A 22497-nucleotide genomic window follows, 5' to 3' on the forward strand; every position below is an offset into this window, starting at 1 on the left:
CTACCATTAAAGAGGCAGTTTCCAGTGTGAACACACTGCTTAAAAGAGTGGTAAAGCTCATTGTGCATGTAGAGCATATTAAAATGGTTATATGTGCCTGTGTTCTTCTTTCTAGACAACTTCCATTTCTTCCCAGTGCAATTTTCTTTCATAAAAGAAATGCAATATAGGAGGTGAACATAATGTTTCAAAAAAGAACTGCAGTTGTTGCTACATTATCTGAAGTGGTAATGCCACTTATGGTGTGCACCATGGTGAATTCTTTATGCTCATGTGGTCCTTTTTTAAAGGGAGTACAATAATATTTTATACTTGTGCCTCTTGCTTTCTTCTGCCCTTGCCCTTGCAGCTGAATGCATTTTTCATGCCTGTTTCCCCTGTAGTCATGTATTCAAGGAGAGTCGCTTTATTCTGGAATGTGTTGCATATAGAGATTGAGGTAAGAATAAAGTAATGCATTTTCCGCTTTAATTTTGATGGGAATCCCTTTCAGATCTTTAGAATGTTTAGCTTATATACAGTAATACCTCAGTAAACAAAACAGATACGTTTCTGGACATTATTTCTTTAACCAAAATTTTGGTACCAGAGGTAGGAATAACATGGAAAGAATAGAGATAGGTTTCTACACCCGCTCATAGATGGTGGGGGCAGCTTCAACAGGGGCTTTAAAGGGTGCCTACCCAACACCCACCCCTCTCCCTTCCCCCTCCTCCTTCTCTGAATAGTATTGGATCCTTCCCTCCCCAGCCCTGGGAGAAAGCAAAAGATCTCTTTAAGGCAAAGCAAACACACAGGCTGGTCAGTTTCATCTTAAAGCAAAGGCATAGGCTTGTCAGTTTGATAGCAAAGCAAAGACACAGACTGTTCAGTTTCACCTGTTCAGTTTCACCTTAAAGCAAAGGCACAGGCTTGAAAGTTTAACCATAGCAAAGCAAAGCTCATTAGTTTTACCTTTTAAAAAAAGCCTTCATTAAAATGAGTTTCTGAGGTATTACTGTATTGGTCGGAGTTGTGGGAGGCACTTTCTGTGGAGTAATGCAATTGTATTTTCACTTTTCACTGTCCATTCTGGGAAGCTAATCCTAGGTGAGGAGTCAACAACTGACAGTCCACATGCTCAACCAAGCTTCCGTATGTGTATTGTCTGGTTCATCAGCTGCTGGTCCTTGTCCCTGTGCTTCTTTAACATTTATTTATTTATTTGTTTAATTTATTAGTCGCCTATCTGGCTGGCTGTCCAGCCACTCTGGGTGACGTACAAAATAGGCATACAATACCTAGACATTAAAAATCTAAAAACAATGAAGATAAAATCTAGCCCACCCCAAAAGCCTGCCTGAGGAGCCTGGTCTTCAAGGCCTGGCGGAAGCTCATCATAGAGGGGGCATGGCAGAGATCATTTGGGAGGGAGTTTCACAGGGTGGGGGCTACAACTGAAAAAGCCCTCTCTCTAGCCCTCACCAGTTTGGCTGTTTTGACTGATGGGATGGAGAGATCTTGTTGGGCGGCACAGCTGATGATGCTGGAGGTGCTCCTTTAGATAGACGGGTGAAACCGTATAGGGATTTAAAGGTCAAAACCAACACCTTGAATTGGACCCGGTTAGCAACTGGTAACCAGTGCAACTCTTTAATCAGGCACGCCACCGTGTTCTGTACCAGTTGCAGCTTCCGGACCGTTTTCAAGGGTAGCCCCATGTAGAGCGCATTACAGTAGTCTAGGCGAGAGGAGACCAGGGCATGTACCACTGATGGGAGCAGATGATTGGGAAGGTAGGGGTGTAGCCTCTGTATCAGATGGAGTTGATACAGTGCTGCCCGGCTCACAGCCAAAACCTGAGCCTCCATGGACAGCTTGGAGTCAAGAATGACCCCGAGGCTATGGACCTGGTCTTTCAGGGGCAATTGTACCCCATTGAGCACCAGGTCCAAATCCCCTAACCTTCCCTTGTCTCGCATGAACAGTACCTTGGTTTTGTCAGGGTTCAGCTTCAGCTTATTCCTTCCCATCCAGCCGCTCACCGATTCACTTGGATAGGGTTTCTGCAGCCAATCTTGGTGAAGATTTAAATGAGAGATAGAGCTGTGTGTCATCCTCATACTGGTGACACTGCAGCCCAAATCTCCTGATGATAGTCCCCAGCGGCTTTATATAGATGTTAAATAGCATCAGGGAGAGGATGGAACCCTGCAGCACCCCACAAGTGAGAGGCCAAGGGTCCGAAACCTCATCCCCCAATGCTATCAGTGAGGAAGGAATGGAACCACTGCAATACAGTGCCCCCTATGCCTAATCCCTCCAGGCGATCTAGAAGGATACCATGGGTAACGGTATCAAAAGCCGCTGAGAGGTCCAGGAGGACGAGGAAGGTGCACTCATCCCTATCCAACACTCTCCTCATATCATCCACCAAGGCAACCAAGGCTGTTTCAGTCCCATGTCCAGGCCTGAAACCCGACTGAAATGGATCCAAATAATCCACTTCCTCCAATTGCAGTTGCAACTGCTTCGCCACCACCCGCTCAACCGCCTTGCCCAAGAATGGTTAGTTTGAGATTGGGCGAAAGTTGTTCAAATCTTGGGGATCCAAGGAGGGCTTCTTTAAACTTGGTTTTATTACTGCCTCCTTGAGGGCTGATGGCATTACACCCTCTTCCAAGGATGCATTTACCACCACCTTGATCCCCTCGCCCAGACTGCCCTTGCAGCTCATAATGAGCCACGATGGGCAAGGGCCGAGTAAGCAGGTGGTTGGCCTTAAGGTTGAAAGCACCTTGTCCACCATCAGAAGGAAGAAGCTGGAGCCGATCCCACACCACCAGAGAACCACTGGCCACCTCTGGCTTCTCACAGTATCCATAGTGTGCGGAATAACACTCTTTAGACGATTGATTTTATCTGCAAAGTGCTTTGCAAACTCATCACAGGAGGTCATAGAATGTTCCATAGGTTCCAAAGCAACTGGACCGACCAGGCTTCGGACCACTTGGAACAGCCTCCTGGGACAGCACTCTGCGGACGCAATAGAGGCAGCGTAAAAATCGTTTTTTGCTGCCCTTACCGCTATATGGTAGGCTGCTGCAGCCGCTCTAACCCGTGTCTGATCATCATCAGAGCGAGATTTCCGCCACCGGCGCTCTAGCCATCTCACCTCCCGCCTCAGAGTTCGCAACCGTGGAATATACCATGGTGCTGTCTGAGCTGTATTCAGGGGGAGAGGGCATTTCGGAGCCACCCGGTCTAATGCCCCGGTGATCGCCTTATTCCACTCCTCCACCAGGGTCTCGACTGAGTGCCTGTCTGCAAGCTCCATAGAAAGCTTGGAAGGACAGAGAGATAAAGAGAAGCGACTAGGATCCCTGTCCTTGGCATGTGGCAATCTGTCTCGTCTCCCCAGCTTTTATTTCAACAGTTTATATACCATAGTTTCTAAGCAGTGTACATTGAAGCAGTGTACTAAACATTCTGAAGACCTGAAAGGATAAAATCAGGTTAAATTAACCCATAAATCAGGAAAGCTTATTTAAAATACCACCTCCTAACATAAAGAAGTCTTCACCAAGTCCCTGAAGTTCAGTAAGGAGGGGGCCAGTCTGATCTCAGGCAGGAGGGAATTTTAATTGAATTTAATGTAAATTAAATGTAATTTAATACAAGAACCTTAAACTTCGCCCAATAGCATATGGGCAGGCCAGTAGCATATGGGCAGCCAGTGCAAACTTTTAACCACTGGAGTTAAGTGCTGGCAGTACAGATAGAGTCTCCATCAACACTCTAGCATTTTGCACCAGCTGGAGCTTCTGGACCAGGCCCAAGGGTAGCCCCACATAGAGCACATTGCAGTGATCAGGTCTTGAGGTCACCAATGCATGAATTATTGTGGTCAAGTTATTCATGTCAAAGAACAGCTATAGCTGGTGTATTAGCCATAGCTGCTAAAAGGTATTCCTAGCTGATGAGGCTACCTAAGTCTCTAGCAACAAAAATGGTTCAAGGACCTTGTGAAAACAGGCAAATGGCTAATCATCTCAATACAGGGACCATCCATCTACAATGTGTCCATCTTCCTAGGACTCAAACTTGGTTTATTGGCCCTCATCTAGTCTGCCACTGTGCTCAAACAATGGTGGAGATCATGCACAGCCTCTCCTGACTAAGGTGTTACAGAGAAATAGAACTGCATGTCATCAGCATATTGATGACATTTTGCTCCCAAACTCCTAATGGTTACTCCCAATGACTTCATGTAGATATTGGACAACATTGGGGACAAGATTGTGCCCTGTGGGACACGATAGTGCAGGGACCATGGGGTCAAAACACAATCTCCCAATGCTATGCTCTGGACCCTGCAAGTAGGAATGGAAGCACTATAAAAGAGTGCCCCCATTACCCATCTTACAGAGCCAGTCCAGGAGGATACTGTGGTCAATGGTGTCTAAAGCTGCCAAGAGACTGAGCTGTGGAGTTACACTCCCTGTCCCGCTCTTGATGCAGCTCGTCCATCAGGGTGACTAAGGCCAACTGAATCCCAAAATTACACCTGAGCACAGATCGAAATAAATCCAGATACTCTGTATTCTTCAGGAACTCCTGGAACTGCTATACCAATACTATCTCCACTTTTCCCAAGACAGTGGTATTTGAACCCGGGCAGTAGTTATTGTAATCACAGGGTCCAGGGTGGGCTTCTTAGGAGTAAACATACTGCTTCCTGTTCAAGGACAGCAGGCTCAACTTCATTGCATAGAGATGCATGGACCTACCCAGTTAACTCCCACCCTGCTCCCAGATTGGCTTTCACCAGCCAAGTGAATGGGGTCAAGAGAGCAAGAAGCTGGCGGCATCATTGCATGTGTTCTACCTACATCATCAGGTTGCATAAACTGAAATCGATACCCTATATTATGAGAAGGTGCTGCTTTGGATTCCTTGACTGGGGCTGCAACAGCTGTAGCATGCAAACTGTGGCATAGAGCTAAGTGACCTTTTCCTCAAAGTGCCTTGCAAAGTGCTCACAGCATGCCACCTAGTGCTCCAGAGGGCCATCCAACTACTTCAGGTCTGACAAGCCTCTGGAAAACAGCTCTGCTGGACGGCTCTTAGAGGAGCCATGGAGGCAGTTCACCACCACCACTTTGTTGGCAGAATTATGTAACCTACTAAGTGTTCGGTCAGCTTCAGAGTAAGTTTTCTGCCACTTGTGCTCTAGTTGTCTCTCAGCCTGCTTCATTGTCCACAGCTCTTTACACCAAGGAGCAGTGTGAGCTCTGCAGCACTAGAGACGACCCTTGGTAGCGATCATGTTGGTACTGCTCCTCATCTCACCATCACACAGCAAGACCAGGACCTCAACAGGATCTCTGGCCCTACCCCCTGGAAAATCCCCATAGCATTTAGGAATCTCTCAGTTTCTATTAATCTCTGGGGGTGGACCATCTAAATCTATACTCCACTCTGCTGGTTGTGGCTTCTGCCAGAAGTCCAAACTTTACAATTTATGTAGGTGAAGAGGTGGGTGAGTGAACAGGGAAAGTGGTAGAAACTTCCTCCATCACTCTCTATTTTAAGGTAGTGGAGTCAAGTCTATGCTTACTGGAAGGTGTCTTAAGCTTACCCCCCCCCCCAATCCCTCCAATGAAAGCAGTTTGCTAGTTAGGTTGGCTAAGGCCATTAAGGCTTGTTTTAGACTCCAACGTTTCATAGTTGCTTACCCAAAAAAGTAATTGTAGAAGTGGTCCTTTTTCTTAGGGTTAGAAACCATTGCAAGTGATTGCATTGAAACTATAATCCAGAATCATGTAGCTGGTTTGAATAACACTTTGAGTGTTAATTATTGAAAAACTTTCCTTTGTCTATCTGCTTTTAGGATTAAGTTAACATCATAGAATATTAATGTCTATTTCACGGCTAATTGTATTAAATTTTTTGTCCTGGCTCATTTCCCTAATATTCTGTAATGTATTTTGAAGTGGGTTATTATCCAAAGCTTGTTCTTATCTATGTTGTCTCTTAGATGACCCATTTGTTTAGTAGTGTAACTGGTGAGCAATGACTAAAAAACAAAGATAACCCAGTGCATTATCAGCCCTAGAAGAATGGTAATTAGGGAGAACCTTTTTCAAGATTATCTTTTTGGTGGAAAGAATGGTCCAGCAACTGGTGCAGAATTCTTGGAAAAGGCCATTTTGTAGCAAATTTGGAACAATCACAAAACCGCTGAGAGACTTAAGTGAGAACACCACATGGACCTGGAACTCAACACAGTATTTAGCTTTCAATGAGATAAAAATGATACTCAGTTTATCCCTAGAACTAGCCCAATATGACCCTGTTTGGCAGTGATGTGGACAATTGAACTCCTAAGAACATATCTTATTGGCTTGACGCTTACCTTACAGATAAATCATTAAGCCTGTTGTATCCTATCTAGGAGACAAACCCTTTGATTAATTTCCTCTTAGGAACCAAAGACTTTGTCTCTGGATAATAAAATTAACCTACAATTTTATGCAGATTCCTGGGAAGCAATGACAGCAGATACTCTTAAAGCATATCCAGATCCCTTTATCACCAGATGAATTAAATCAAGAACTAGAAGTTGCTGTCTATGTGGATTTCATTGTTGATTAAATTTCATTGTTGATTGAATACCCATAACAGCCTCTCTACAAAGTAAGTTTCTGGAAGCACAAAATAAACACTGATTATATGAGTAGTCATAAGAAAATCTCAGACCCTGAACTGGCAAAATATCAACAGGAGAATGAATAGAAGGTACTTAAACTATGATGCTTTCCCATAGATCTTTATGCCACAAGAGGTTTGTAAAGTTCCTTTTTAACAAACTCTTCTGCCTCAAGGATTATGTCCCTTACAAACCACTCTTTAATTATTGCTAGCCTAACTGCTTGATAGTATCCAACTGTATATGGAACCCCCGTTCCACCTTTGTGTGATTTCCTGTTCAGAGTGTTTGCCACTCCTCTTGTTCATTCAACACTAAAATTTTGGTATGAAATTAAAAATCAAGTATTTCCAGGTTTATTACCTTTACCATCACTGTTCTATAATGGATTTCTCAATCCTAGAATGGGCATAATAGGAGTATAAAATATGTCAAGATGCAGGTATAAACACTATAAAAAGCAATTGATAGGACAAAACATACCAACTTAATATGAAATTGTTAGATTTTTGAAGGGAATGAGACCTTCCCTGTTTCAATTTTTTTCAATTTAGGGGAGCAATAACTTTTAATAAGGAAGTATGATAGATTAAGAAAACAGATGTGACATATTTATGAGCAATGAAAGAAAAGGGGTATAGGTAAATTTTATTATATAGTTTGGGACAAAACCAAGCAGTAACTACATTTATGAAGAAATGAGAGAGAGATACAGGAAGAGAGATAAATATGGACGAATGGACTTGGTTATGGCCTTATACTCCCTCTGGATTAATTTCAGCTGACTTAAAGGAAAATTATTATAAAATATTATATCAATAGTACTTAACACTGTATAAATTGATTGTAATATAAAAAATGGTCAAGATAATTGCTGGAGATGTGGGAGAAGAAAAGCTTATATTGCCCTTATATATATGTCTTCTGGAATACAGTTTGTTAAAGGAAATGTTGCTATTTTGAAAGGAAATATAGATTAAAAATAATGACATTATTGATATTAATATCAATATTTTAGACAGCTTTTAAAAAAAAAAAATCTGTTTCCAAAACTAGCTGCGGAAAATCACTACATAAAAATCTGATCTGCAATGATAGTGAATAAGCAAATTAATAGAAAATTTGGCACTAAATCTGAATTGGGCGGAATTGTAGCACATCCCAAGTTACAATGTTGTATAGATTTTTAAAAAGGAACTCAGCCCTGACAAAGCCTTATTCAACCTTACCTATGAAGACTTGGAAGTATGGAGAAACTAAAGCAAGCTGAATTTGGCTTACTCATTGTCTCATGTTTGCATGCCTCCAGCTTTGCTTGAGTCTCGGCAAATAAAAAAGTCACCAACAGATGTTTCTTTAGCAACAAGAGCTAAAGCAGGCTGCTCTTGCAGTTTATCCCAAGGAACATGATTGAGGGTCAACTTGAGGCTTGCTCCCATGTAGCACTGTAGCATGTTCACAATTTTCCTTTTCTTTTTCTTTAAAAAATGATAAATTTAATGTGCAAATATTACACTCAGTTCCCCTTAGTACTGTAATCTACACAATCATTTCAACTTTAGAATGGTTCGATAGGTAAAGAGACTGGAGCACAGAATCCATTTGGGAAAAGTGTATGTGCATGTGTCTCTTTTGTAAATATATAGAAGTGATGAGTAGGGAACAATCATAACAATTATAGGGACATTGGCAAAGGAAACAATAGAAGGAACTGGATATGTTCACCTGGGAAAACAGAAGGGCTGAGGGGAAAATAAAAAGATAAATGTGCTCAGAGCCACTTGTTTTTTGCAGCCACTGAATGTCAGGCAAGAGCTAAAGAGAGTTACTCTACAATATTTGTGATATTTTTGGCAAACTAGGGACCTTTATGGAGAGCCTGTCTTTGACAATTATAAAACAACACAGAAAACTTCTGTCAAAGATGCATTAGTTTTAGTAGTCCAACAGCTCATACGGGGGTGGAGGGACAATGTAGTTTCTTCAGAGCATTAGGGCCAACATTTATGTCATGATCTCCTTGCTCAGAAATCTGGGAAGTGTGGTATAATGGCCAATGTGGGATGCATAGTTTGTTTAAGACTTAAAATGTTCATGCTCAAAACCTGTTCAGCTATTTCATTCTGATTTATTTAGTGAGGTTGTTAAAACACTAAATGAGAAATAAATTTGTAAGGCGTTTTGTATACTATCAGAGTCCCGATCAATAATAAACCTGGCTCTTTGTTGAAGAACCATTCTCATATGGAAAGCTCTTCTATCATTATCAAGATTTTGATTCAGCTTGTTCATTATAATCTGAGCTGTTGTTGCTGGTAAGCCTGTTGTCACAACAATTATGAAAATCAATGTGTCTGTGAGAACAGGCTAATATTTTGCTGCTATTGTTAGCATGTTTTCACTCTATCATTTGAAAAACAGTTTAGGAAATCTAGCTGCAGAAATAAAGATAAACCCCTCTCACCACAAAATGTATCTGCAGATACGTAAAATATTTACATATGAAAATCCATGTATGTGTGAGCAATACCACCCCGTGTGTGTGTGTTAATGAGTGAGAGAGGGTGTGTGTGTACACACAAACATACACATATGTGCTTGGGATGGACTGGCTGACTAACGGGCTTTGCAATCATTGGGATATTCCTCATCACCTGAAATTTGTTATACCCAAGACACCTGGATTACCACAAAATAGGTTACCTTCCAAGTTGCAAACACAGATTCATTTCTTCAAACAGAAAACTTAATTTTTCTGTCATGTAATTACTAGGAAAGTCTGGGACAAGGGGATTTTGATGTATGCCAAAATATGAGAAATAGTTTGCCTCTTAATGAAGATCAGCACTTCAACACAGAGTAAGCCAAACCACATATGGGATAAAGGAACAGTAAATGAAGAAGGGGCCATTGGCCATGGCAGGCAGGTGTGAAAACACGAGGGGTGGGGGTTATTTATTTATTTATATCCCACCCTTCCTCCCAATAGGAACCTAGGGTGGCAAACAAAAACACTAAGAACACTATAAAACATCACAAAACCAGACTTTAAAATATATTAAAACAAAACATCTTTAAAAACATATTCAAACAAAACATCATTAAAATATTTTTTTTAAAAAAAAAGCTTTAAAAAATCTTAAAAAGCAATTCCAACACAGATGCAGACTGGGATAAGGTTTCTACTTAGAAGGCTTGTTGAAAGAGGAAGGTCTTTAGTTGTCGCCGAAAAGATAACAGAGATGGTGCCTGTCTAATATTTAAGGGGAGAGATTTCCAAAGGGTAGGTACCACTGCACTAAAGGTCTGCTTCCTGTGTTATACGGAATGGGTCTCCTGATACGATGGTATCTGCAGGAGGCCCTCACTTGCAGAGCACAGTGATTGACTGGGTATATAAAGGATGGGATGATCTTTCAGGTATCCTGGTCCCAAGCTGTATAGGGCTTTGTACACCAAAACCAGGACCTTGAACTTAGCGTGGTAGCTAATGGGCATCCAGTGCATTTCTTTCAGCAGCGGGGTGACATATTGGTGATACCCTGCCCAGTGAGCAATCACACCACCACATTTTGCACCAGCTGCAGCTTCTGAACCAACCCCAAGGGCAGCCCCACATAGAGCGCATTACAGAAATCCAGCCTGGAGGTTACCAGTGCATGGACAACAGTGGTCAGGCTATCCCAGTCCAGAAACAGCTGCAGCTGTCTTACTAGCCAAAGCTGGTAAAGGCACATACAGCTCTGTCCTCCAACAGCTCTGGAGAAGTGGCCAGCATCCACCACCTAACGTTAGGGCTGGTCCCCTACTACTGGAGAGACAATCTGCAGTTTCCCCTTGTCATACTTCAGCAATGCTTGCATGTCCACTCAAAAGTAAGTTCTATCAAATTCTCTCAGAAGAGTAAGTATAGGATTAAAACATTAGGAAGATTTTCAAAACAGGCTATCAATTAGATAAACTGCACTCTTTAACTTGTTTGACTTTTCATAATTAGAAAAGCATAACACATTGTAATGGCATCATGAGCTGCATGTACACTTTTTAAAAATTTCTGTTCAAAAATTATTTGAAAAAAATGTTTAATACGCTATTTTTGCAAGTAATTTAAAAAAACTGCATGGACACTTTTATTATAATCATAACTGAAATTATTTACTGGGTATGCCTACCAAGATCCTGCTGTGATCTTTTGTTATGGTCTCATGCACACAGAGAAAAAGGGACATTTGATACTGCTGAAAGCTATAAACTTACTCTATGAGATTTTCAGACACGTAGGAAAAGGCAAGTGTTTTCTGGACTTGCAATGGAATCTAGCTATTGCCTGGAGGTCAACAAATCCCTTGTCAATTACAACCCTGATTTCATTTATTGGCTACAAACCTGCTAGGGCAGCCAAGCTACGAGCTCATTTAACAGACTTTGGGGGGAGTGCGGCTGACATTCTGGTGTATATCTCGTGAACCAGACCATGTAGGAGGTGAAAAACGGAGACCTGGCAACCCTAATTGTAAAGGGTTAATTTAGGTTTGTGTTAGGAGCTTAAGCAATTGTGTCTGTTTTTCAGAGTTAAACAATCCCTGTGTAGAGGCTGTTTAAATCTGTGATGTATAAAATCCAAGTTCCAGGTCAGCTGGAAACAAGGTGGTGATTGTTCAACTGAATTCAGCCAGCCTTCCATTGCTCTGTCACCATAAAAACATGATAGAAGTTTAGTAGAATCAGTATTTTTTAATCCAAGAAACGAAGTTGAGGACACGTGCTAGGGTTTGATCTAGCACAGTTCTCTGCAAGAGCATGTCTGCCCCACCAGAAGCTCTGTATTTCTTGTGTTTCCCCCTTTTGAACAGTCATGTTACCATGCCACTGGCATTTGTAAATCTTGTTCATGTATTCCAGGTCTTAGCCTGCATTGAACCTAATTAATGGCTAAATGTCATGTGATGCACAGCTGTGTGTAGTGTGTCTTTGATGTTTTTCTTTTATGCAGTCCAAAGTGACAAACCAGCATGGGATGAGGGTGTTTTTTTAAAAAAATCTCTTCCCCTGCAATTTTTCTGCTAAAAATCACCATTCTCCCCTTTACCCACACTGGTCTCTATGCAGCTGTGTAAAAGAAAAAACATCAGAGATATACTACATGCTAATGTGCATCACAAGTACAATAGTTCCCAAAAATGTAATGTTACTACGTGAGTGCTGATGAGAAACTATTTTGTCCTGAGGAAATCTTTGCCTGTTATCCTCAGTTGCTGTTTCATCCACAGGTTTTTGGTAAAGGTGAATGACCTACATACCATATGTTGTAGAAAGAACGTTGGTGATCTACCAAGTTATATTCAGAAGGTAACATTGAAAAAGTAGTCTGTGCTGTTCATTACCATTCCCCAGCCCTCCAGATGTTTTGGAGTACAGTTCCCGTTATCTCTGACCATTGGCCATGGTGTTTGTGACTGATGGAAGTTGTATTACAAAATATCTGGTAGGCACCAGATTAGGAAAGGCTGTTCTACATCTTGCTATAGGGAATAAATAATCAAAATTATGCTATCAACAATATGTATTAGTCTGTGACCACATTCACACCATACATTTATTCCACTATCATTCCACTTTAAACAGTCATGACTTTCCTCCCCCCACAGAAAAATCCCGGGAAGTGGCTTAAATGGATGGTGTGAATGTGGCCTTTGAATATGTCTGCTTAGATATATTTGTTAGAGATGTCTACTACTCTGGGAAAGCAGTGGAATTCTTATACAAGAACTTTGGGGTAGAAGTCACCAGCACAATTGTTAAATAAACAGATAATTGCAAAGATGCTTGTCTCTAGAGCTCTCTCTTTTCAATAGAAATGGGGAGCATAACACAGTGCGATAGTTTTATCTGAGTGGCAAATAATTAGGACTTAGGTTATGAAAACGGAAGGTTTTTGTTGTTGTTAGCTTGTTTGGAAGCAGAGATTATTTAGAAGCATCCTGGCATGTCTTTCTAGAAGAACAGGGCAATTGTATTTTTTTCTCCTCCCCCCCATGTCAATTCTTGAATTCCTGGTATAGCATCTCTTTCCTCTAATTTTACACTTGACACAGATTTGCTTTGAAAAACTAATAATGATGCATGTATTTGTCATGGACAAATGATGACAGCTGTTGAGATACTCCCATTAGACTTCCCATGGGATGATCTTGGACTACTGCCTCTTGCTAGCCAGCCATAGTGGGGTTGCCTGCTGCAGCTGCTTTGAAATCCCAGCCACCTTCACCCCTTTGAAATGCATTGAGATTGACTGTGGAATGCTGTGGCCTCTCAAGGCTCAGGCACCTAAACAGTGCTGAAGCCTGGGCTGTTTAACTCCTTGTGTGTGAAAGCAGCATGCCTAATGAATACAAGGGGCAAGGATTGATTATGTCTTGGGATTGAAAGCTGCAGTGGTCTGTGAGACAGCGTTACATCTAGGCTCGCTATGGAAAATATGAAGGAATGTTGAGGAGGCTTATTTGCAAAAGGATATGTACTTGTAAGCAAATTTCTCATAATTTCCCCCTTTATTTAGAGAAAATGGAAAAAGATTTTTGTAAGCATTTCTCTCTTTCTTTAACCGGCAATAGGGAGCAGACAAAGGCCTCTTTAAACAAGGCATGTGTCTGCCTATTGGTAGTCATCATTCATAATTGAGCATTGGGTCATAGAATTGAAGAACTAGGAATGATGGATAATTGCGAATCACAGCGAAGCGTGTACTGCTTTGGTTTATGTCCATTGAAACTGGTGAAGTAAAGCAGGTTTGAATTTAGTTTTATGAATGCAGCACTAGAGTGCAGAATCTAATGTTTGTTGTAAATTATAACTGCATCATCTAACTGTCTTCACTGGTGTAAATATACATTTTTTTGTACTAAGTAGATCTTACTGCTTGCATCTTGTTTTCCTGAAGTCCATGTTCAGATTTTTCCTATTCTTTGTTTCTCTTTCTGCCTGTGCACATGTTGCTGCAAGAGTTGATGTCTTGAATTAAATGTATCAGATTATTGAAAATGAAGGAGAAACCTGGAAATGTAATGTTAGTTTATTCTGATTAGTGAGTAGAATGAGATGGGTTTTGGCTATCAATAATGAGTAGATGTATTTTTGTAAGTTTTCTGAAGAATGCTGCATTTTTATGCATTTCATGTGCTACCTTTTTATATTTTGGATTTGTTTTTAAAGGAGCTTTTTATGTTATGTTATAAGAATGAAATATGCTTCTCTAAAGAAAAACTTGGAGATCAAGCTACCCCCCCTTCATTTAATGCTAAGGTATAGGAAACCACACCCTTGATATGTGTATTGAAAAGTGTGTGTGTGTGTGTGTGTGTGTGTGTGTGTGTGTGTGTGTGTGAGAGAGAGAGAGAGAGAGAGAGAGAGAGAGAGAGAGAGAGAGAACATTAATACAGGCTTTTTGCTTTCAAGTACCTGTCTTGCTATTGAAATATTTGTTTTCTTCTTGTTTTTATAATAATAAATGACATTTCTGCCATTACCCTACTGTATAGAGCAAGTTCTGTTTGTAAGAGGCTAAAAGAAACTAGTGAGGATGAAATTCCCACTCTACCCTTGCCAATTACAAAAATAAGACTAATATAAGCAGATGTTTCTGCTTATATACTAACACTGAGTGTGAGTTTGCACCCTGTTATGACAGCGGGACCCCACTGATTTGCATAGAACTAGGCAGAGGATGGCACTTTCACATTGTTTACGATTTAGAGGCAATGAAAGCCTGAGGGAGTGGCTTCATTCATAGTCCTTTATCTCACCTTTCACATCTGGTTTATTCTGATTCAGAATAAAAGAGCACATCCTTACATGTGTTATTGAACGAGAATGGGCTTAAAACAAATTATTTGAAATGGCTTCATTGTCTATGGGTAATAAATGTCAGGAAAGTTGATGGGCTCATCAAAACAGCTCACCACGCGTTTATGTTTAGCAGCCAGGCTTCAAGGCACTCTAAAATTAGTTCTGTGAACCCAAGAGGACTGTGGCTCTGGCCCTTTAGGACAAACTGTTTTTGAAACCGGCCTAGTGTAAGCCCCTTGCATGAACCTCAGCACCTCTTTGGATCTCAGCCCGTATTTATAAGCTGCTTTTCTGTCAGAGAAGCAGCCAGAGAAGTAATATCCAATATTATAATAAAACAATAGTGAAATCAATGTTAAAATTAAAACTACATAAAAACATTACTACAAGCGCTAAAAATTTTTTACAGCAGGAACAATCATCAGCTGTCAAATGTTTGACAGAAAAGACTGACAGTTTCCTGAAATTAATCTTGGAGAGTCTTCTTGAAGGCATTTCACAGCAATGGTACCACAAAATGAACTCGTGTCCAAAGGAGGGGTCTGAGAAGGTTAACTGTATGCTGTCTCTGGAGAAAGTGTTGTTTAATTTCTGGTTCTGTTGAACAACCAGTTTCCATGGACTGAGCCTGTGAATGTAATTGAATGCCCTCAGTTGAGTGTAGGGGTTAGAACAGTGAAAATAACAAAAATCATTATAAATGATTTGGAGGACAAGAATGGGAAGATGGTTGCAATGTCCTTAATTTATAAATGAATAGAATTTTCTTGTGAGAAATTTACAGCCACTGGATGCGGTGATGGTCTGTAGCAGACAATTTAAAGAAGAACACTGAGGATTGTTATATGAATAGTATTAATCTCTGTAGTTAAGGCACACATTTTCATCATCACAGTATCCCTCTGCTCCAAGCTCTCTCCCGCTGGAAGTACAAGGAGTAAATGATAGAGATGACTGTTGTTTCTTGAAGTGCTTCTTGAACACTTCAAGCAGAGTTGAGTACTGGTTGAGAGAGAAAGTTGCACATGATTACTTTGACGGAGTCTCCTTCTGATTGTCAGAAGAAATTTCAATGAAGGAATTATGTTTAATCTTCATGTTGGAAGAGATTAGGGCATTGAAAAGGAAGGAATTTGAGAGATTGAGAATTCCAAGGGCTTTCATTAAATAAAGCTGTCATTCCTGTAGTGTCTATTATACATTTTGCTGAATAGGTGGCCTAACACAAGAAGTTCAGGGTTCTATCCCTTTACCTTAAAAAATGCTTTAGACATTTGGATATGTTCTGGAAACCAGAAAGCACAAACCTTTGGCTTTCAAGTCTGTCTTCTGAATTCTTGCAGAGTGAATTTGCTACAAAATGGGAGATTAGCAAATGGTTGAAGTTCATCTTGTGCTTCTTTTGCAGATAAAAACTTTGATGATGATGACTCCGTGGATGGGAACAGGCCTTCCTCAGCCAGCTCCTCAACATCTTCAAAGGCTCCATCAACCTCTCGAAAAGGTGGAATGGGGTCTGCTCGCAGGGTTGGAACAACAGCTCTGATCTCTAAAGCTCCAGGTAGGTCAGGCCTGTGTAATCATAAGGTTGGCCTAAAACCCATGAGCCTGAAAATAAAAAATGTTATTTTCCCCCTTTTTTTCAGTTTTAATGCCCATCTGAAGTTGCTTGATGGATGAGTAGAAAATAACCTTTTTAGGAGGCAGGGGTGTTTCATAGTTTTGGGAAATATACTAAAATATTTTTCTTGAATATGGTAGGATATCAAGTCATCATGGTGCTACATTATTCATATTCATATTCTAGAGAATTTCTCTCCATACTCCCAATGTATTTACCAGAATCCTTGTGTTCAGATGTTCATTCATATACAATTTGTGGTAGTTTGTATAAAGACAGTACTTTATCCATATATTATGCTTATCCTCCTGAATGGCATGGAAACCATAATGGAGGGAGAAAATAACTAAGAAACTGTATTTCCAAATGACACCTGCAGAAAGCTTTCAGAGTTTCTGTGTTGAGCAATAACCCCATCTAATTAATGTTTTAAAGACTTTCTTCTGTTTATCTTCATCCTATGTTACTGTCAAGAATACCACGCTTTCTTTAATTATAGATGAGGCTAAATCCTTTAAGAGAACAAGCATCCCTCTAGTTTAGATAATATCAGTTATCTTGCTGGACTCTTTGTGTATGGGTTGTACATATTCTTTCGACTTCTATATTTCTTGGCCTTTCCTCAGTAGAACAAAAAATATTTTTCTTGCAATTCACTGTGCTTCTTGGTGCCTTCATAAATTTGTTTTGTCTGTTACTTTCTAACTCTAATGCATCCCATTAGCACAAGGATTTTTGCTTATGCAACAGGACTCACCCTGGGTGTGCCCTGTGCCCTCCACAAATCTGCTCTGGAAAGTAGGGGGAACCCCTAGAACAGATTTGGGATGTGGGGAGGAGTAGGGGGGAATCCTGTTGCACAAGCGGAAATCCTTGCACCAATGGAACCATGACTCAGTGCTACATTGGATACAACCCTCTGTTAATATTGTTTAATAAGAAGCATTAAAGCACTGTTTCCTTTCTGTATATCTGCCAGTGACTAAAGAAGGAGCTGGTGCTGTTGATGAGGAAGACTTCATTAAAGCTTTTGAAGATGTCCCAACAGTTCAGGTAAATAATAACATGGTTTAAAACACACACACACACATCTGCATAGAGCCAGACATGGATAAGGATTATGTCTGACATAATCAAGTTGAGGACTCTGTCTTTCTTCACCAACCCAGGTCTTAGTCTTGTTACTTAGATTCTGAGTTATGCTGCCACTGCTACCAAAGCCTTTTCTTTTCAGCCAGCTAAGAGGAAAGTAGTGGATAGAGCTAACTTCAGCCCATGCCTAGTACAAAATCTCTTTAGAATTTTTTTTGTAGGTAAGAAATGTTTATTATTTATTTGATTTATATCCTGCTCTTCCTCCTAGTAGGAGCCCAGGAGGGCAAACAAAAGCATTAAAAAACACTCTAAAACATGATAAAATAGACTGTAAAATAAAAAATCTTTAAAAACATATGAAAACAAAACATCTTTAAAAACATTACTTTAAAAAAGCTTTAAAAACATCTAAAAAAACAAATTCCAACATAGATGCAGATTGGGATAAGGTCTCTACTAAAAGGACTTGTTGAAAGAGGAAGGTCTTCAGTAGATGTCAAAAAGATAACAGAGATGGCACTTGTCTAGTATTTAAGGGGAGGGAATTCCAAAGGGTAGATGCTACTACACTAAAGGTCCTCTTCCTATGTTGTGTGGAATGGACCTCCTGATAAGACGGAGGAGGCCCTCATCTGCACAGCATAGTGATCGACTGGGGATGTAAAGGGTAAGACGATCTTTCAGGTATCCTGGTCCCAAGCTGCATAGGATTTCATACACCAAAGCCAGAACCTTGAACTTAGCATTGTAGCTAATAGGCAGCCAGTGCAATTCTTTCAGCAGTGGGATGACATGATGGTAATATCCTGCCCCAGTGAGCAGTCACACTGCTGCATTTTGTGTGAGCTGCAGCGTCTGGACCAAGCTCAAGGACAGCCTCACATACAGCACATTACAGTAATCCAGCCTGGAGATACCAGTGCATGGACAACAGTGGTAAGGCTATCCTGGTCCAGAAACGGCAGTAGCTGTCTTACCAGCCGAAGCTGGTAAAAGACACTCATAGCCACTGAAGTCACCTGAGTCTCTAGTGACAAAGATGAATCCAGGAGCAACCCAGACCATGGACCTGCTCTTTCAGAGAGAATACAACCCCATCCAAAGCAGGCAACTCACCAATTATCTGAACTCAGGAACCACCAACCCATAGCGTCTCCGTCTTGCTAGGATTCAGACTCAGTTTATTGGCCCTCATCCAGCCCACCACTGAGTCCAGGCAGCAGTCCAGGGCTTGCAAGGCCTCTCTTGATTCAGATGTTACAGAGAAACAGAGCTGGATATCATCAGCGTACTGCTGAAACCTCACCCTATATCTCCTGATGACCACTCCCATGAGCTTCATATAGATATTAAGCAGCATTGGGGGACAAGATGGTATCCTGCGGCATTCCAAGGCACACCTGTCAGGAGGCCAAAAGACAATCGCCCAATGCTATTCTCTGAAAATGACCCTGGAGGTAGGATCGGAACCACTGTAAAATAGTGCCTCTAATACCCATCTCACTAAGTTGGCTCGGAAGGATACCATGGTCAGTGGTATCAAAAGCTGCCAAAAGATCAAGTAAGAATGAGGACACACTCCTCCTGTTTTTCTTCCGATAAAGGTCATCCATCAGGGCGACCAAGACCGATTCAGTCCCATAACCAGGCCTGAACCCAGACTAGGATGGGTCAAGATAATCTGTTTCATCCAAGAGTACTTGCAATTGCTGCACCACAACCCTCTCATTCATCTTCCCTAAAAAGGGGTTTATCTGGCCGGGCGGTATTTGTCACAAACCAATGGGTCCAGGGTGGGCTTTTTCAGGAGTGGTCGGATCACCAACTCTTTCAGGGCATCTGGATCCACTCCCTCCCACAACAATGTGTTCACCACACCCTGGATTTGCCCTGTCAAACCCCCTCAGCAAGCTTTAATAAGTCAAGAAGGGCAAGGGTCGAGAGGACATGTTGCTTGGCTGCATTGATGCAAGCACCTTGTCCACATCATCAGGCCGCATCAACTGAAACCAATCCCAAGAAGCTGAAGCAGAAATTGCACTGGACACCTCACTGGGGACTACAGTAGACGGGGATGTGGCATCAAGATTGCTATGGAGGCAAGCAACTTTATCCTCAACGTGCCTTGCAAACAATTCACAGTGGTCTCCCGAAGGGTTTAAAACTGTGTTTCCTGGAGTTGATGTCAACAGACCCCTGACAATATGGAAAAGCTCTACTGGACTGCTACTTGATGATGTGATGGTGACAGAGAAGTGGGAAATTTTTGGCCATCTAACTGCAGAGCAGGGGCAGCCAACATGGTGTCCTCCAGATGTTGTTGGGCTTCAAGACCTATCAGCCAAATATTGTATGGCCTGTGGTCAGGGCTGCTGGAAGTTGCAGCCCTAACATCTGGAGGGCATCATGTTGGCTACAACTAATGTAGAGTATAGATCAGGTGTGGAGAACCTTTGGTCCTCCAGATGTTGCTGAATTACAACTCCCATCATCCCTGGCCATTGGCCATGCTTGCTTGGCTGAGTGGGAGTTATAATTCAGCAACATCTGGAGGGCCAAAGGTTCCCTACATCTGGCATAGATTCTCTCTGAATTTAAAACAAAGCAGGTAGGTCTCAGTTAAGAGGTAGGAGGAAAACATGTTAAGCAAAAGTGTTCATTGAAAAAGAAACAAGCAGTGTAATCATTGCACTTAATGATATTTTATGAGATAAAATATTGCCCTGATACTTTATGAGAGGGAAGTATTTAAATATTTTTATAGATAATGATAAATACAATTTAAAATACAATCTGTTGTGACACAGATATTGTTACCCTGCTCAGATGGTAAGAAGCAGACCAGAGCATTTAACATGTTACCTAAATTCTAACCACACAGAAGGGATTTCAGCAACAACTGCACTATATTTGAATTGGGCTTCCATCTTCCCCTTTGAAGTATACAGAGGTAAGCTTAGTTATTTGCATTTATCCCACATTTGGAGTTGGTAATGTGATGGACTCAACCCAACCCATTCTTTATACCACCACTAGTATATGTGGTGTATATTTGCATTTTTCCCCATCCAGGAATTCTCAGGTTATATGAAAAGGGTCAATCCCACTTAGTATTAATTAGCCTATAGAAAGATTTGAGCAAATATGCAGGTCTGTCAGATTTTTTTAAAAAACCACATTATCATAGGATATCTCATTCATTCATTGGTGATCACTCATGGCCGAGTAAGATTGTCTTCCAGGGTAAGGTCTTCCAGTGGGTCCGTAAGTGACTGTGGAGGCCAATTCTGGATCCACACAGCCTCCCACAGTGAGGACATAGGTTTCCAGATGGAAGATGGTCACAGTGAGGATTTGCTTGACATGCCTTCCGCTTAGCTCGTTTGTCCCTTTCCCCCTGTACTCATGCTTCTTCAAAGTCCATAGCACCTTTGATAATGGCCGACCTCCAATTGGGACGCTCATGGGCCAAGGCTTCCCAGTTCTCGGTGCTCATGTTACATTTTTTTAGATTAACTTTGAGAACATCTTTAAATCTCTTTTGCTGTCCACCAATATTCTGTTTTCCATCCTTAAGTTGGGAGTAAAGTAGCTGCTTTGGAAGATGGTGATCAGGCATTCGAACAACATAGCTGGCCCAGGGAAGTTGATGTTGGAGGATCATTGTTTCAACACTGGTGGTCTTTGCTTCTTCCAATACGCTAACATTAGTCCGCCTATCTTCCCAAGTAATTTGCAGAATTTTCTGGAGGCAGCATTGGTGGAATCTTTCAAGAAGTTGGGAGTGGCGTTTATAGATGGTCCATGTTTCACAGGCGTACAGTAAGGTCGGTAGTACAATGGCTTTGTAAATAAACATTTTGGTCTCCCTGCGAATATCCCGATCCTCGAACACTCTACGCTTCATTTGGGAGAATGCGGCACTTGCAGAGCTCAGACGAGATGGCTGCCAAGATAGGAAAAGTGATCGACATTCTCCAGTGTGGCATCATTAAGCTGGATTGATGGTGCTACAGAGGGATTGGTTCGCACTTGCTGATGAAGCACCTTGATTTTTTTTTATGTTAAGCGAGAGGCCAAGCTTTTCACATGCTTCTGCAAAGACTTTTAGGATAGTTTGAAGATCTTCCTCTGAATGCACGGAGACTACATTACCATCGGCATATTGAAGTTCTGTGACAGAAGTTGTAATAACCTTACTTTTTGCGTTCAGCCTACTGAGATTAAAAAGCTTTCCATCTGTTTGATATGCGATTTCCACGCCAGTGGGAAGTTTCCCCTCAACAAGGTGTAGAATCATGGCGATGAAAGTAGCAAATAAGGTCGGAGCAATGACGCATCCCTGTTTGACGCCTTATTCCACTTTGAATGGATCACTTTGAGAGCCATTGTTATCCCAAATTGTTGCCGTCATGTTGTTATGGAGGAGTCGCAAAACATTCACAAATTTACCAGGGCATCCAATTTTCAGAAGGATGGTCCAGAGGGCAGTTCGATTTACAGTATCAAAGGCCTTAGTCAGATCAATAAATGCCGTATACAGAGGTCGGTTTTGCTCCCTGCATTTTTCTTGAAGCTGTTGTGCAGTGAAGATCATGTCCACTGTCTCCCTGGAAGGGCAGAACCCATTTTGGGATTCAGGGAGGATGTCTTCTGAGATAGGTAGGAGGCGATTTGCGAGGATCCTTGCAAGGATTTTACCTGCGGTAGCTAGAACAGGAATGCCTCGGTAGTTCCCACAATCTGTTCTATCACCCTTCTTGAAAAGAGTGATAATTATGGCATCCCTAAAGTCTTCCAGGATCTCCTCCCTCATCCAGATTTTTTCGATGAGTTTATGAAGTTGTTGTGTAAATTCAGACCCACCTTCTTTAAAGACTTCAGCAGGAATTCCATCAGGTCCACTAGCTTTGTTATTCTTCATTTGATTCATGGCTTTACTGACTTCATCCAAATTAGGGGATACTGCAAGCTCATCTCTAATTTGTTGTTGCAGGATTTGCGAGAAGGCCTCATCGGCCACAATAGAGTGACGATTAAGGAGGTCGTGGTAATGCTCTTTCCAATGCAGTGCAATAGACTCTTTGTCCTTTAGAAGTTTGGTACCATCTATTGAACGTAAGGGATTTGTACCATAATTTGTTGGTCCGTAGATGGCCTTTGTGGCATTAAAAAAGCCTCGTGCATCATGAGCATCTGCCAAATGCTGGATTTCTTGAGCTTTCTTTATCCACCAGGCGTTCTT

At 41.4% G+C, this 22497-nt stretch overlaps 1 protein-coding gene across 9 annotated transcripts in view; it reads left to right on the plus strand.

Annotated features, from left to right (window-relative positions):
- The window catches only part of CLASP1 (cytoplasmic linker associated protein 1), a 311886-nt gene that overhangs the window by 128855 nt on the left and 160534 nt on the right, over nt 1-22497 (plus strand). For all 9 annotated transcript variants that reach the window (XM_061609140.1, XM_061609147.1, XM_061609143.1 and 6 more), the window contains 2 exons: nt 15945-16097; nt 17137-17210. In XM_061609140.1, coding sequence (XP_061465124.1) covers nt 15945-16097; nt 17137-17210 — 227 coding nt within the window. The remainder of the gene's footprint in view (nt 1-15944; nt 16098-17136; nt 17211-22497) is intronic.

The sequence above is a fragment of the Rhineura floridana genome, chromosome 2 (genome assembly GCF_030035675.1).
Source record: "Rhineura floridana isolate rRhiFlo1 chromosome 2, rRhiFlo1.hap2, whole genome shotgun sequence".
In the NCBI taxonomy this organism is placed as follows: Eukaryota; Metazoa; Chordata; class Lepidosauria; order Squamata; family Rhineuridae; genus Rhineura; species Rhineura floridana.